At 31.4% G+C, this 18,080-nt stretch overlaps 1 protein-coding gene across 1 annotated transcript; it reads left to right on the top strand.

Annotated features, from left to right (window-relative positions):
- Positions 1–3,025: 3,025 nt before the first annotated feature.
- On the top strand, positions 3,026–15,848 carry LOC149547849 (protein ZINC INDUCED FACILITATOR-LIKE 1-like). The gene is made up of 17 exons (XM_089791897.1): positions 3,026–3,271; positions 3,430–3,470; positions 3,589–3,649; positions 3,990–4,092; positions 4,298–4,400; positions 4,608–4,661; positions 5,117–5,179; positions 8,897–8,946; positions 9,057–9,132; positions 11,647–11,868; positions 11,960–12,047; positions 12,223–12,308; positions 12,470–12,577; positions 12,972–13,016; positions 13,105–13,193; positions 14,120–14,163; positions 15,252–15,848. Exons 1-17 carry the CDS (start codon positions 3,112–3,114, stop codon positions 15,419–15,421), a joined length of 1,563 nt encoding a protein of 520 aa, XP_089648023.1. The 5' UTR covers positions 3,026–3,111; the 3' UTR covers positions 15,422–15,848.
- Positions 15,849–18,080: the final 2,232 nt, after the last annotated feature.

The following is an 18,080-nucleotide window of genomic DNA, read 5'->3' as shown; positions in this document are numbered from 1 at the left end:
GTGGTCATGGCGGTTGGAGGCGCCGCTCCACTTCCCCATCACATGGTGGTTCTGGCTGGTCCCCGGCTCCCCCCCCTGGGCGGGCCTCTGGCTGGTCTCCGGCTCCTCCCCCTGGACGGGCGCACTCTGGCAAGTTTCCCCGACTGGCCTTGGCAATTTCTCCTCCACGGTTAGACAAGAAGGATGCAGAGACTGCAACTACCCTAGATCCTGCGGATGCTGCTGACGGCTGGACTGTTCCTAGTCCGCCTCACAATCCCACTGATGCGTGGGGATTTCCTGATAAAGATGATCCTCCTCCCTCTGCTGGTACTGCCTTGGCAACATGAGGTTGTTTTTAATATTTTTTTTTGATGAATAGTTTATAGTTGCTGGCTGCGGCCATGTTGTTTGCTCCGACTTCGGCCAATTGAACTCATTCGCGGGGTGATCCTGTATCCCCCGGCCCTTTTTTGTGAATTGTAATCTTAGTAAATTTTATTAATTGAAAAGGACTATTCATAAAAAAAAAGTTTATATTAGTTTCTTTTGAAATATATTTTCTTAATGTTTTTGGAAAAACTATATATTGGTTTATTTAAATTGATTTAGATAATAAAATCACAAGCTTTCTACATTTCATATTGCTAATATGACTTTTAAAGGTATTTTAAGATGTCAGAGTCATGTTTATAAAAAGTTAAATTGATTTAGGTATACCATGCGATTTGCCATTTGGGCAATGGCTAAAGGGTAAACTATTTTGTTTACCCTGTCTATGCCAATGGCTAGGCCTCCTGCCATGCCTATACACGTTCCGCACTGCCTTGTACCTGCGCCCTATTAACGTCAGTAATGTTGGCAACCGCGCCTTTCACAAGTGTCATGTTTTTAATTTTTACTATTTAATAATAGTTTTTGATATATTATTAATATTAATATTATTAATGGAACTAAGAATTGTTTAATTTTTATTTTTTAAAACTATTTGTATTTATATGTATTAACTAACAATTTTTCAAGTGTATTTATAATTTGTATATTATTTTATAGTTATATAGTTAATTTAAATTATTAAATAATTATTTTCAATAGATTAATTATATTATAATATTATAGTTATAAGTTCAATATATTATAATATAATTATTTAAAAGTTAAAAATTAAAATTATTATATTTATATATAATTCTTTAACATAAATTGATATATTTTAGAATTATTGTGATAACTACCATGAAACTTGATTTAGTAATAATGTAGAAATGTTAAAAAATATTGAATGAATGATTTAAAACTAGTGAATATTTTTATCTACGTTAATGGTTATAGTATTTAATGGTTTATACTTGGTAGATAATTTCCATAATTTTAGTGGTAATGACTAAAATGAATGGTTTATAAATTGAACGATGGATTAAGCCAATAATTACAAAATCAACTACAATTTTTTTTTTTTAGCACAATAGTCACAACAAATTTAAATTACACAATTAAAGTTAGATTTTAATAAATAAACAAATACTTTTAGAAACATAAATCTAATCTTTAGCCATTACAAACAACTAATAATTTTCTTTCTAGATTATTAAAATAATGTAAAAAGAAAATAATTATATCAAATACTAATATATGATATTTTATTAGAAATAATTATATCAAATATTATTATATGGACATATAAATATTACTAAATATTTCTAAGCATTCAAATGGTTTCTATAATTTCCATAGTATATAACTAATATCAAATCTTTAGCCATTACAAACAATTCTATATGGAAATATAATAATTTTCTTTTTACATAAATTTAAAATATTAGAAATAATTATATCAAATATAAATATAATAATAATAAATATATATAATTATTTTAAAAAAAATATGATTAATAAATATATAATTTTAATTTTTAACTTTTAAATAATTATATTATAATATATTATACTTATAACTATAATATTATAATATAATTAATATATTGTAAAATAATTATTTAATAATTTAAATTAACTATATAACTATAAAATAATATACAAATTATAAATACACTTAAAAAATTGTTAGTTAATACATATAAATACAAATAGTTTAAAAAAATAAAAATTAAACAATTCTTAGTTCCATTAATAATATATCAAAAACTATTATTAAATAGTAAAAATTAAAAACATGACACTTGTGAAAGGCGCGGTTGCCAACATTGACATTAACAGGGCGTAGGTACAGGGTAGTGCGGTACATGTACAGGCATGGCAGGAGGCCTAGCCATTGGCATAGGCAGGGTAAACAAAATAGAGTAACAATTTGACTAGCTGTGGAAATCATTTCCTACTTAAAAATAGTTTACCCTTTAGCCATTGCCTGCGATTTGTCGGGATCTCAGAACTTGCTTGTCAAGCAAAAGTGAAATAATGCAAACAATACACGTGGAGATTCCCACATTTCTTAATAATAAATTTTAGGACCACCCTTAACGTGGATGATTTAAAAATATTCACGTGAAACATGGGTTCTAATTATGTTTACCTACGTCATTATATACGAATAAACATACATTCTTTTGCTCTTTTTGATAGAAAAGAAAACCAACGGCCAATCGCGACAAATCAACGTAAAGACCAGCGACCAAACTGGAGAGCTCTTTTTCCGTATTTTTGGACTAATGCAACAATGGGGTGTGAAATTATTGCCTTTCCCTTTCAACGCAAATCAGTCTACCATCGTCTTAAACGTATCACATGCTGCAATTATTGTCGCAACCTCATTATTATCATTAATGGACAATGCCTTTTAACTAATCCCCCACATGATGGTGATTGAATTTGATGGAAATACAATGAATCTCTAATTCGTTAATGAAAGAGGTTTAGTATATTTCAACTAATTTTAATTTGGCCTAATACAACTAAAATTTAACCGGTTTTCCAATGGTTGATGTGATTGAAGAATCTGCTGGAAGATGTGGGGCCAAAAGTTTACCAACTGTATGGATGGAAAGCTTTCCTCGTGGGGAACGTTTATATATTTAATGATAACGAAGAAGAAGAAGGGCCTAGCAAATCCTTTATTAAGGGGCCATTAAGGGATTCAATGGCGGTGTCTACCTGAAGGAACACAAAGGAAAAATAATGGCTGGTTCTTCTACCAGTAATGAGCCGCTGCTGAAAAGAGCAAATGCTGTGTATTTTGAAGGCTGTGAAGCATGCCAGGTAGAACGTAGGAAAGAGCAACACAGAGGATATCCGCTTAAGGAGTTCCTCTTTGTTGGAATGGTCGTACTTGTCAATGGTATGTATCTATATTATATGACAAAAGCACGCAACTGCTAGTATATATATTATGTTTGTTGTATTCTAAAGGTACATATAATCCGCATATCACAGTTAGCTAGTATTCTAATAATCTCTATTGTAATCTATTGAAACTTTTTGTTTGTTTGTTTGCAGCTCTCCCCATATCTTCCTTATTTCCTTTCCTCTATTTTATGGTAAGCTGAAAAATGGTTGTAAGCGTTGAAAGTACCATTAATGCTTTAAAACCCCCAAAACTCAATAGTTTTGATTTCAGCTGGGTTTATAGATTTACCAATATATCACAATTTGCAGGTTAGAGATTTTGGCATAGCAAGCAGATATGAAGATATAGCCACTTATGCTGGTATCCTCGGTGAGTTAATGCTTTTCTGCTTTCAATTTTGTTATTTCATGTTCAGCTGTTTTGGTATGTTGGGGCAACCTATAATTTTTATGATTCTTTTACAGTTAGATAAAAAGAGATAGACTAGACTAAAAGGGGAACAAAGTCTTAAAGTTGTATAAAAGGGGTATTTATAAATTTATGTGTTATGGAGAGGGTATTCTTATAGTGTTACTGGGTTATTCTTTCTTTTAGTGTAATGGTTGAATTTTCAAGTTTTATTGGATGTTATTGCTTATCATAGAGGTTTAAATTCACCTTCAAATCGAATCATTTTTCCCTCAATAGCTGTGAATGATTGTTTGTGCAGGGTCATCGTTCATGGTGGGCCGCTTTCTATTTTCAGTGGTATGGGGAGTTGCTGCAGATCGATATGGCCGCAAGCCCGTTATAGTCATTGGTGCCATCTCCATGTCAGTACAATGATATACACCATTACTCCTATTAGTAAAAGTAACAAATTAGTGCCTCTTTAAAGTTTAATCTATTGGTTTGAACTTTGTACATCGATGATTGTCTTTGAGACTAAAAGTATTAACATGATTAATTATACTTTCTATAGTGCGTCATGTTTAAGAGCTTTCTTGACTAATTATGATTTGGTGATTATGAATGCAGAATAGTATTCAATACCTTGTTTGGGATAAGTGTGAACTATTGGATGGCCATTTCGACCAGATTTTTGCTTGGTTCTTTTAATGGATTGATTGGTACGATTAAAGTAAGTGGGCATTTTGTGTCTCTTATATTCTAATCTTTGATATACACTTGACATATCTATCTCTCTACACTGATCAATTGTTACAAGCGTACCAAGTTTGAAAGCTATTTTCCTTGTGTAATGTAATTTTATTTATGAATTTAACTGTATAATTTTTTTAATATTAATTTCCCAATGAATAAATATCTGAATATGACTGAACTGCAGGCATATGCGACGGAAGTCTCTAGACCGGAACATCATGCCATAGGCTTGTCAATTGTATGTACAGCGAACTACTGCCTTGTCACTTCAACTCATTTTAGGTCCTTAATTATATTCTAATTGTTATTATTTATGAGTTAGACTGTTTAATAGTTTCTTCTATTTTTATTATTATTCTATGATAAATGGTAGAGTATGATGAGAAATGGTAGATAGAGTTTTTCTAAAACTAATTTTAAAACAAATAAAATATTTGCTGCAAATAGCAGAAGTCAGATATCATTAACTTTGGCTGAAATGTATTCATTGCCCTGTGGTCAAATTGAATTTTAATTTTGATTCAAAATATGATGCGCTTGCATTCAAAGTAAAGTACTGAATAGACAATAGACAATCAATTACTGACAGTACTGGCGATTCAAGCTCTGCAAATAAATACTGTTCAAAAAACTTGCGCCCTGTAAAATAATAAAACATTGTGCTGGCTGACTGGATTTATTTTCATTTATCAGGTGACAACTACATGGGGAATTGGTTTGATTATTGGTCCGGCAATTGGAGGATTTTTGGCACAGGTAATTTTTTTTTTTTAACTGTTCTCTTAATATCTGAAATAACATTTTCTTATCACTTAATTTTCAATCTATTTATTATTATTTTTCTATTTTGACGATTGAATTGGGCATATTCGACATATTTTCAAGTTTTGATGATTGAATTGGACATATTTGACATATTTTCAAGCTTTCATTTCATTTCGTGAGATGATTGAATATGACATTAAAAAGAATATATAATTAGAATAGAAAACAATTCACTTCTTAATAGCCCCTCACCAAAAAAAATACTTTCAATAATCAAATAAGTTAAAAAATGACAACTCTTTAGTATTAGTACATGTGTAACTAGCATTTTTTTAAGCTTCTTGTAAACAATAATTGAGGATCTATAATAGTAAAATATAATGGTCATTGGAAGGTCAGGCATAAGGATTTTAGTGATTGACTAAAAACTATGTTTTAAAATAAATCATGGACCCAACCCAAAAAAATGTTTTTAATAATAAAAGCAATCAAAACAAGGGGCTGACCCTTACAAAAGACAAACTGGTCAACAACCAAAGGAGCATAATAATAAAGTCTACTAGACATGCTACTAAGATTGTGCACTACATAAAAATAAAGTTTTTAAACAAAGGCACAACAGCTAAAGTAGCCTATGGGACCCACGATAACCCCTTCAATGCAGGAACATAACTAATCTAGTTGCAAAGTTTTTGTTAATTTGTCTCTCCTTCTCTGAAGTTCGATAATTAGAGATTCGCTGTTCTCTTCACTTGATCTTCATCGAATAAGTAGTTGAAGTCTTTGTTCCGTACTGGATATGATGTCATTGTATGCCAAGCAATCCTTCACAAAGTGCTGCTCCGTCTCTGTTGCTCCCATATTACAGAATATACACATTCTGTCCGCCTGCTAGTCCTTTAGAACTTGCTATCTACCAGTTTCACATCGCAGCAAGTATGAACTAAGTCCATCTACCAGTTTTAAACCAACCAAGTCTTTAAACCAACAAACCATTAAACACAGAACCATAGAGTAGCAAACCCTAATTGTTGCCCTGAGAAAGGCGCGTAACAGAAACCTTCCATTTCTGTTAAGAAATGAGTATAACAAAAGAGGACAAATGGGGAGCCAGTCCAAATGATGGGTGTGTGTAAATGAGGGACATGCCCGGTTTAAAAGTAATAATGGGCACCTCCAACCCCACACTCCACTAGACGTACACAGCGTTATGAATTGACAACCGGCTAAATGTAATGTGATGTATGACAAATTACAAACATGTCCTTTTAAACATTTGGTCCTTATGTCCGACTCCGCTCCACGTGTCTAATTTTAGCCTATTTCTTATGTAAGTGGTACGTCTCTATATACTTATATGTATTTATTGCAATTGTAGTGTAATATAGATCTCCGTGCATAGGAATTAATGTTCAACGGCCTATCTTTAAATATAACATTTCCAAGTGTTCATTTTGAAGCATTTGTTAGGAAAGTTAATAAATAATTAATAAAAATTAATTATGCATTAAATAATATGAATTGTAAAGAAATTATATATGTTGTCTTATTGATAGTTTAATTTTAATTATAAATATGGGTCAAAATAAAAAAATTGAAGTGTGGCTTAGTATCTTATATGATATATTGAGGTTAATTAAATATAAGTCTTTTTATTTAGATAAACTAGCCTTTGCACTCTTTTGTGTGTCATAAAGATAAGCGTAAATAATTATTTCTAAAAATAAAAATTCCAAAAATTTTAAAGCTTAAAAATTAAATCATTTAAAAAAAAAATTAGAATCAAGTTTCCATTTCTAAAAAGAACATATACTAACTTCTTATTTTTGAAAATATAAAAAATACTTTAATGTATTGTTCGAAAAACACAACTTTTCAGAAGAGGGCTCACAATTTGGAATAAAAAGTTATTTCTAGGAATGGAGTTATATGTGTGTGTGTGTGTGTGTGTGTGTGTGTGTGTGTGTGTGTGTACACACACATATATGTATGTATGTATGCACTTGCATCTCTTTTATGGAGAATGTTAGAAGGTTCACCCATTTTGACTTGTCAACTATGAAGATAATATAAGATTCTAACATTTTATCAATCTCCTCTTAAATTCTTGAGTGATGATTTGGATTCAATATATAAAGGATATTTTTTTAATTGAAATGATGCTAACTTTAGTTTGATTACATGTTCCTCATTCAACCCTTTTATTTCACATTCGATTCATCCTTGGGAAAATTAACTTATATAGCTGCACAAATTGCATTATCTTTTTACTAACACATCAGTTCTCTAATAATCATCAACATGCACCATAATGAAGGATTCTTCTATTATGATATTGAATAAAATATACTTAAGGGTCTCATTATATAAGTTAAGTTCTCTTTTTAGCTTAAGTGCCCTTAAACAATGTTCTCGTATAGTTGTAGGGACTTATATTTTATATAATATGAATTATCTTCAAAAGATTGTGTTGAGCTCTCTTCTGGAAATGGACGCTCTCATGGATTTCTTCCCACAAAATAATTACACTTGGGACAATAGTTTTCTCAAGCTACCAACTTTTAATAATGTTCATATACTTAGTTAATAAACAATTCCTCTTGTATGTTCTCAAATGTCTAGTTCACTTGTGGCTACAATTAATAAAATTCAAAGTATGCTTAAAGTTTCTCTTTAATTGACCCCAAGAAAATATCTCCTTAAACAATTTTTTTTGGTACAAAAGAATGCAAGATTAATCAAGATATTAAAAAAATGCACACCCAAGTATTACATGAAGAGTTTGTGATTACAAAACCCCAAGTACCTTCACACATTGCAGCATATATTCTAGAAAGCTTATAACTAGTAAAACATAAAGGTTGTGGCTCTCTAAGTATAAAAAAATAACACAAAAGGATTATGCAACCTTATAATCAAATTGGGATGATTGATCATCATCTTACTTGGATAAGCTATAGAGTGTAGGGAATGGTGGAAACATTCAAGCTTCATAGAAATTCCCATTGCTTTGAGTCATAAAACTCAACAAGATATCTAGCTCCATCAAAGAGCTATACAACCTTAATATGATAAGAGTGTATAGATATGTAGAACTTTTAAGTTAGTCACAATATTATTGCTTGAATACTCAATACTTTATTTTATTATGAATATGTTAGATTCATGAGTAGATTCCAAGTGCACATTATGTCAAACTTTCATGTAGGACATTCCCTTCATCTCCTTGTTAGTCAACTTAAAAGATCGAATAAAGAACCTCCATTAGAGTTAATCAAGACTTGATTAAGTAAGTTGATTTTTATATGAAACAAAACACTTGTGCTTTAACTATGAATCTAAAATAGAACAAATATCTAATATTTAAAAATGAATATATATTTTATGATATCAATTTTTATGTAAATATATTTTATTTTATAAAATAATGTAAATAAAGATGAGAGTTTCATTTTATTATTATTTGGTCTATACAAATCTCATTATTTTAGTTTTTAAATAAAATTCAAATTATCTTTATTCTTTCTATATGAAAATTATTTAAATTGATATTATGTATTAATTTTCTTATTATTATTTTTAAACAATGTTCTATTTGTCTTTGTTTCCTTCTATATATAAAAGTTATAAATTTAAATTGATATAATAATTTTTATTATTTCATCTTAATATTTCTTATTAATGGTTATTTTTTCATGTTGAATGTAGCCTGCACAAAAATATCCATATATTTTCTCATTGGATTCAATTTGGGGAAGGTAATTTTTCTCTTTTGTATTTTAATAATTATTTAGTTTTGATTGAGATTTGTGTATATGATTTGACAATCATTTTTATAAAGTTTACTTTGTTAATTGTGATTTTGTAGATTTCCATATCTTTTGCCATGTGTTGTCATATCAATATTTGCAGTGCCAGTTCTAGTACTTTCATTTTTACTTCCGGTGAGTTTATTTCATCTACATGTTTTATTTATTTAGAATGGCTTATATGTCTAATTCAAGTTTAATTCAAGTTTGTTTTCAACTAACAATTATGGCTAGATATGTATTTAGAATTCAAAAAATGGTAATACAAATACATGTAGAGTGCAAGAATTGTTTATATGGGAAATGTTTTAGTTTTATTGTGATGATATTAAAATCTTGAAGGAGACATGATTATATCTAATTGATTTTGGTAGACTAAATAAAATGTTAATTGACTAATTTGCTAAGAAAGAAGTGTGTTGAATTTTAGCTAAACTTACATTACGTAACAACTTCAAATCCAAAAACATAAAAATGTCCATGTAATTGAAGTGATTTACTATTTGATGGAACTTTTTACTCATTTATTACATATAATAAGTGTACCATGTTTTAAAAATTCATCTTGTAAGTATATGTGACTTGGCAAATAAATTTTGAATATCCCTTCAGTAGGTGAGTTCATATAGATGCTCTTTAAGGACTTCTCAATTCCTCATCTTCATCTAAAATATTTTCTTGCTAATATGTGCATACTTTCTTTGACCTTATAAAACAACAATGTTAACATCACACCATTGCATTTTTCTTCGAGTAATAAATGTGTTGATCTCATTTCGTATATTGTCATATAATAATCAGTTTGAAAAATAAGATTGTTCTTGAAGTATTTATTTTAATAAATAGGAGATATTTTTCATAGCAAGTCCAATTTTGACATTACTATTAGGATGCAACTTCGTAGTTTTTAAGTCAAACTCATTAACCTATGTTTGATGAGTGGTAGTTCACATGAATCCATCTGTCATGAGAACGAATGAAATACTTAATACTCATTGCATCTCACAAATATTTATTTTAAACATAGAAAAATGTCATACAAACTCATTTTTCTTAAGGGAGACATCAAAAGCCATTTCTTTAATTTGCAAAAGAAAACATGATTAACAAATTTGGTCTCACTTTCCCATGTATAATTTGTACCTAACTATATACGTATTTATGCAACTTTGAAGTTAAAAATGAACATTAGTGAACAGATTGTATATGATTTTTTATCATCAATGTTTCATATCACACTCTGTGATCCATCATCTGGATGCTAGAAAGAGATGCATGAAATCATATGAGTTGTAGACAAGCCATTCTCCAAGGATATAAGAAGGAGAAGGGAAAGAGCACACAATTTGAGAAAGAACAAGACTGTAGGTTTGGAATGGATGAATTATAATCTAAAACAAAAAAATAGCCTTAACTTTCTTATGAATATTTGATTTTAAACTCTTTGTTATGCATTGTGAATTTATCATTAAAATCAATTTTTAATATATTTAAATATCTTTAAATAATATCAGTAGACATATTTTAAATAACTTTTGTACACACACAATGATTATATGAATAAAAAAGATGTTATCATGGGGATCATCACTTAGCATGTTGGTTAAGCAGTGGTGGTGTTATTGTTGTCGTCCTTGTCTAGTCTCAAACTTCCGTTGGGTCATTGTAGTTGTAATGAACGAGATGGAGCCTCCCATCTGTGGCTCATTGGTTCATAGCTCTAGTTAGATTGTCTTGCATAGGATTTTGATGCTACAAACCATGAATTTGCTAGATCAACTTGTCCTCTTCAAATAAAAACACCTTTGGTATAAATATAGAACTTAAACCAATAAATCAATCATTCGTCTAATATGTTTTCATAAAATAGTTTAAATTTTAATTAAATTATTATTTTTGATTTGAGATTTTAAGAAAAATAACATAAATTAGAAATTAGAAATTATGATTCATGTTCTAGAAGGGCATAAATTTTGATTGTGAGATAAGCAGTTCATCTCGTAGTCCATCACACACAATTACCTGCTAGTTGGAGAGTTGACTAAAATGGTCGAATTGTCTAGTAGTGCTACTTTTTTCTCACTACAAAGTGTCAATCTACTAGATCAACTTGTCTTCTTCAAATAAAGAATGCCTTCAATGTTAATATAAAACTTGAACTAATAAATCAACCATTATTCTAATATGCTATTCACAAAATAGTTTAGATTTTTTATTAAATTATTAAACAAAAATTGTTTAAATTTTTATTAAATTATTAAATTAAGATTATATGGTTCAGAAGAAGATAGGTCATTCTACATGAAGGGCCTTAGCATTATGATAAACATACACTACTGGCAAGACCCAGCTAAGCCCAGGCAGAATCATTCTTTGTAATGCCAATTTGGGTGAACCTCCCAAACTTGCCTCTGCAATATTTTCTAGATGCTTATTTTCATAGCAAATGAAAATATGTTAGGGAGGTTTGTGTCTTTAGATCTTGAAATTGATGGCCTTATGCATCCTAATTCAAGAATAATTTTAAGTTCAATGATAGGCTGATATTTTACTGTGTTTAAGAAGATTGATTTATATATATATAGTTTACGAAGATTGATTTATGCAAGTATTTGGTCCTATTAAATTGATATAAGATATTGTTAATAGGAAACATTACATAAACACCGTCATGAGGAAGAGGAAAAATGTGATCCCAATGGAGTTGACATTGATGTTGAGAAAGAAGAGCCACAAAATGATAAGGCCTGCACAAAAGAAAAGAAGGAAGGAAAGATGACAACTTTGAAGTCAATCCTAAACAGCTGGCCAGTGATGTCAACAATTATAATAAACTGCATTTATTCTCTTCATGACATTGCATATTCAGAGGTAAAGTTGATAGAATTGTCTTTGAAATTATTATCTTTAAATAATACTTTTGTCTTTGTTTTATATAATGGAACGAGTTTAAATCTTGTAGATATTTTCTCTTTGGGCTGTAAGTCCGAAAAGACAAGGAGGATTGGGTTTTACTACGAGTCAGGTTGGTGCGGTCCTTGCAATCTCTGGTATGTTACATTATCCAGTTCAACCATCTACAAAATAAATTGAAGGTTATCTTGAAAGATAGTTTAGGTACTTTTCAGTGTTTAAGAATGATTTTGTAATCAATTATTTTCTTAGCTAATGAGAAATCTCAATTAATGAGAATAATGAGAACAATCTTTTTGTGGAAATGTGAAGGTTTTGGACTATTAATATTCCAACTTACAACCTTCTCACCATTGGCTAAGCTCTTTGGACCTATCCATGTTACTCGTACATCAGCGGTATGTCAAAAGAGTTCCATCAAGATTTCAGTATAACAGGGTTCAATACTGCATATTATATTTTGAGTTAGGATTGATTCTATGCGTTAATTTTGATGTCTTTCTTAAAAAGAAAGATTGGCTTTACAATGGGTCTTATGATGCTGTTTTGTCTATTTCAGATATTATCTATACCATTACTGGCAGCATACCCATTTATAGCTCTACTAAGAGATCAAGCATTATGGATTATCATTAATTGTGCATCATTACTGAAAAACATCTTATCTGTAAGTATTTTATTGTTTTCTATTTGTCTTCGGTTCAATATGATACAATAGATTGTTTATTAGCAATTGTAATATTTATCTATAATTGGTAAGAAATATTTCCTGGTAAAAGATATCATATAATGTATAAAATGTGTTTAGTAGTTAAAAGAGCACTCAAATTTTATATCTCAGTATGACTATATTGATGGGAATTTTATCACTGTATTGATGAATTGTATACTTTAAGGCTTAAAGTTCAGAACTTTGTTTCCCTATTTCTGAGGGTACTGATAGGCTTTTCAAAGCTCAAGTAAATTGCTTGTTTGGAAATTCTTTCCTGGTGACATTTTTATGGTCAATAATAACAGACAAGAATTTTTTTTTCTCAAAATTAATTTTAGATATTCTACAGGTGATGACTATTACAGGGACTTTCCTCCTCCTAAACAATGCTGCGGTATGATCACTCTTCTAATGTGCTATACATTCAGACAGCTTTTGATTTATTTCTTTACCTGAACCTGTATAGTTCTTCACTTTTACAGGCTCAAGAACAAAGAGCAGCAGCAAATGGTCTCCAAATGAGTGGAATGTCACTTTTTAAAGCAATAGGACCAGCAGCAGCGGGCATTCTGTAAGTACCTGAGAGAGCTGGCACTGCTTTTCATTTCCAGTTATCAACAAATGTCCTGAAGTTCTACCATAAGTTTATTATGTCATATGTATAATTTGCTATTAATTTCTACGAAAATTTGTCATTGATTTGAATTTGTGATTATAACCTGAAAACCAGAAAACAACTTTTATATCTTAAGCTTTGATTTGAATTTGATATTCTATTGTTCAATAATATTTCATACATTTATAAAAGAACTCACAATGGATCCTACCTGATCTAACCTTAGCTTCTTCAAGGCTGTAATTATGTGAATTCGTTTGTGTTAGATTTTTCCATTTTAAAAGATTGAATCAGTCTTTAATACTAATTAGATTGTAAAAATTGAATTGAGTAAGAAGATTCTTCTAAATAGAAATTAAAGCAATTTTCTTAGGGTCAGTTTGGTTCCTGGAATTTTAAAAACCCGGATTTCTACAAATCTTGGTTTAGCCAAATCAAGGTTTTGCATATCTTCATTCCGATTTTTGGAATTTTACTGAAAGTGTTTGTTTCACTCGGAAGATGTGTGTGAAGTGCGTAAGCTTGGAGTTGAAGGCAAATTAAAAAAAGTAGTCCAATCTATTGTTTCTACACTCCTTAAAAAACAAAATCAGGTTTTGATTTTCAATTCCTGCTTGCTGGGAGGAATTTGGAAAACCTGGTTTTGAGGCAAAATTGAAAGTCACCTATGCTAATTCCATTTTGCAAATTTTGAAACAAACCCACTAATTTTCAAATCCGAATTTTGTAAAAGCCAATTCCTATCATCTTCCACGAACCAAACGGACCCTTAGTGAATAGAGATATCTATGAAAAGTTGACTTTCTCTGATTCTTTTCACTTATACTTAATTTATTCTTCGTGTTGAAATGCAATTTATGTATTTTTTGATGTATCTGCAGATTTTCATGGGGACAGAGGAGTCAAAATGCGGATTTCCTTCCAGGTATGCATGTGAATCTACGCTATGCTGTCGAATTTTAAATGGGGATTTATACGACCATTTATTTTGGCAAGACCTCAACTATATATAAGTTATCTTTACACAAAGTGAACATTTGCATGAATTATTGAAAAAGGGAATGGATCTGAGAATCCGATGCATGAAACAAGTTCTCAGTCAACAAAGAGCACTGCTCAAAATGCTTAATTAAAATGCCACCAGCTTCATCTAGGTGTACAGGTTTTTGGATTGGCCATTTTGCATAATACAATGTAATTTCTTGATATGCTTATAATAATTAATTAAATAAATTTAAATTAGAAAAAAATTGTGAACATCGAGCATGTAAGTGTAAAAAATGATAGTAAACAACTAAAAATAGATCCGTAAACTTTTTATTTTTTTACCAAAAAAAGACTCAAAAAAATTCTTTACAAAGTTGAAAATATTTCAAGGGTTTTTCAAATTTGCCGATTCATGGGCGATTCGATTCGGATCCACAGCCAATTCATGATTCGATTCGGCCTTGCCAATTCATGGGCGATTCGATTCCGATTCATGATTCAATTCGGCCTTACCGATTCCAACCCGATTCCAATTCTTGTTACTTTGATTATAATGCATCATTAGCAGTTGACTAACATGAAATATGTTAGTTGCAAGTTTAGAATTAGCAGGGGCCAAGACGAGTAGTGGCCTGCTTATCTAGAGTAAGCTGTAGGGGTGTGGCAAGGGCTAAAAGCACCTTCCCTGTCTTACCAGTTCTAAATAATTCAAAAAAATAAATTGAAGTATAGCTATATCCAGGTATATGATATGTTATTTTACATTAGTTTCGACCACAAGGAAGAAATATTCTTTATTGCAATTTTCCTATAAGGACAGTCATGTGCATGAATGCTTCATAGAATCTGATCTCAATGATTGATATGCCATGCGATATGCAATTTTTCTTTTCCTTGCTTTATCAGGTCAAGAGAACAAAATGGATTATGGTACATGGTTCTAAGTAAATTGCGGTTTTATGTCCACTACATTTTTTTTCATGGCAGTCTAACCGAATGTTTCATCTTTTCCCTTGTTGGTTGCAGGATTCAACAGGGTCTGTCTGATTTTAAATGTTGTTGTTATTATTTTCGTTATTATGACATTTGATCCCATCTTACCTCATTCAACCAACAGACCTCTAGCAGAGGATGGTAGTGACTCCGTTCCTGAAAAGAAAGGACACATTGATCAAGAACATGATTCATTATCATGATTTTCACTTATACTTCTCAATACTGTATGTAGATTATTCCAAGAAATCTTCTACCCTTAGAAGCTCCTTGAATGACCATGGTGAAAAAATTCCATGAGGTGCCATGCTAGATCAGTCTGATAATCTTTTCATACTTTTATCAAATTCTCAATTGTAGGTTTTGGTGAGCCAACCTGTAGAAATGGGAGGCAATTGTTGTCTAAAAGATTGAACAATGTATCCACTGCCAAGGTTCTATTTTCCTTATATTGGCACGCCATATATATTTTTTGTAGGCTGGAATATTGGATTTTGATTTGTATTTCATGGTACAGCAGGATAGTATGCAAGGCTACATAACTTGTATTTCATTCAAGTTAATGCCAAATATTCTGAGAAGATAAATCTCAACGAATAATACATGAAAAATTGTTCACGCGAGAAAGAAGGATCTACAAATTTGTCTTTGTATCCTTGTCAACATATTATAAACATTTACAAAAATTCCATTTGTTATCTTTGCCTCCTATATAATTTTCTACCATGGTGTACTCTGCCATAGGTGTCCATGTTGATGTTGATGTTGCCGAGAATCCTTGAGAGAGACGTTTCAAATCTATCAAACTGGTCAGTACTGTTATCTACAATTTTTAAGAGGTAAACAGAGTGGCATTTTAAGATGTTAATGCTAGTAGTTGATGTAAACAACAAAGGCTCCAGCAGCAGATTTTGCAACATTTTGAAGAGCAGCACTGGCAAAAACAACTTCACGACAATATCGTCAAAAAATACTTCAATGACAACTTTCCCAAGAATTGGGATTTAAAGAGATTTGGTGAGATAAACTAAAAAGGCTCCAACTTTTTGTATAATGGATCACACGTGTATGGGCATGTGAGGAAGAGTTTGGGATAGATTCATAATTATGCCTGTAATTAGGAAAATATAAGGTGTCATGACAATTATCTTTTTATTACTAGACGTAAAAGTTCCTCTATTATTTTTTGGTATATCTTTTTCTGCCTTCTAAAGAATTTCACCATGGGAGGTGGTAAACTTAGGATTGAACCCAACAAAATTGAGGAAGGGTTACAAAATAAACTTGTAGTTATGCAGGTCTACGAGGAGGGATACATTTTACTCTTAATGGAAAGTATGTTGGGAGGGCATGACGAAATTGTGTCTTGTCAGTTGGTCTCTACTTGGAATGACATATAGTGACTATCAATGACATCAACATTGAAATCAATGAGGACTTCATTGCCAAAGCTATGGGTATATCTTTTTATTACTATACATAAGGTGTCATGACAATTATCTTTTTATTACTATACATAAGGTGTCATGACAATTATCTTTTTATATAAGGTGTCATGACAGTTATCTTTTTATTACTAGACATACAAGTTCCTCTATTATTTTTTGGTATATCTTTTTCTGCCTTCTAAAGAATTTCACCATGGGAGGTGGTAAACTTAGGATTGAACCCAACAAAATTGAGGAAGGATTACAAAATAAACTTGTAGTTATGCAGGTCTACGAGGAGGGATACATTTTACTCTTAATGGGAAGTATGGTGGGAGGGCATGACGAAATTGTGTCTTGTCAGTTGGTCTCTACTTGGAATGACATAATAGTGACTATCAATGACATCAACATTGAAATCAATGAGGACTTCATTGCCAAAGCTATGGGTATTTCCATCGAGGGTTGGAAATGGAGAAAATGAGCAAGACCTCCAACCACCAGGACATCAACCAATTTTTCAAAGGACCCAAAGAGCAGCTGGTGCAAAAACAAGGTGGCTATAACTGAGAGGATCTCCAGGGAATTTGGAAGTATGTTTGCTACATTATTATGAAGTATTTCACATTGGAGGGTAAATTTACTATCATTTACTTCTACCACCTTTCATTTGTGATTCACTTAAGGAACAATCACTTCATTTTCATTCCTTTCTTTCTTCTGCATTCATTTGAGAGTAATGTTGAGTTTGTTAGGGAATGTAAAGAAATTGAAAAATACTATGTCTTTTTACACCAAGGTTTAATTACATGCTTTACAATTTCTATCTTTCTTTATGCCCTCTTGTCAATGTGTTCAATCAACTTTTGCCCTAGATTGAGGCCTCCCTGACTGAGTCTATCGATGATACTAGCATTCCCCAAAGACTAGTAAGAAAAAACACCCTATAAGCCTCTATAAAGGTGAGACCTCCTCCCCTCCTAAGTCCATGGATAACAAGAAAAAGTGTGCTAAGAGCTCCCTTACTGTGTTCAGGACTCCAAAAAGGGAAAACCCATGTGTTCAATGTTGACTTTGATGATTGCATAGAACCCTTGGTTCCTGTAGTTCTAACAAGTTGACCAAGGAAAGATGTAAACATACTTTTAAAATTGACAATTCTTCTCGCACTGAAGACTCTAGGGGTCACTCCATGAAGGATTCCTCCCAACACTCTTCTGACCAAAAGGATGACCCCCCCACCTCCCCTCTTGTTATTAAAGATCTCCCCCTTCCCTACCCCTATCCCCTACTATCAACCCCTCCCAAACCTCGACCCCAAATCCCACCCCCAACCCTTCCCAATAGGTTGATGACAAGAGATGCCTAAACTAGACATTGTTGAGTTGAAGTATGGGGGCTTGGTGGGAAATTTCAGCAAACATCTGGCGGAATT

This window comes from Cupressus sempervirens, chromosome 7, assembly GCF_028749045.1.
Source record: "Cupressus sempervirens isolate cs-2001-9-10 chromosome 7, ASM2874904v1, whole genome shotgun sequence".
Taxonomy (NCBI): domain Eukaryota; kingdom Viridiplantae; phylum Streptophyta; class Pinopsida; order Cupressales; family Cupressaceae; genus Cupressus; species Cupressus sempervirens.
This window is presented reverse-complemented; position numbering and strand designations above follow the sequence as displayed.

What these genes read in the sequence shown, in the direction of transcription:
- LOC149547849 (XM_089791897.1), top strand. Translation starts at nt 3,112, where the DNA reads ATGGCTGGTTCTTCTACCAGTAATGAGCCGCTGCTGAAAAGAGCAAAT. An exon ending in TTGGAGGATTTTTGGCACAG is followed by an intron (nt 5,180 to 8,896) that starts GTAATTTTTTTT and finishes TGTTGAATGTAG; the next exon opens with CCTGCACAAAAATATCCATA. An exon ending in CCAGCAGCAGCGGGCATTCT is followed by an intron (nt 13,194 to 14,119) that starts GTAAGTACCTGA and finishes ATGTATCTGCAG; the next exon opens with ATTTTCATGGGGACAGAGGA.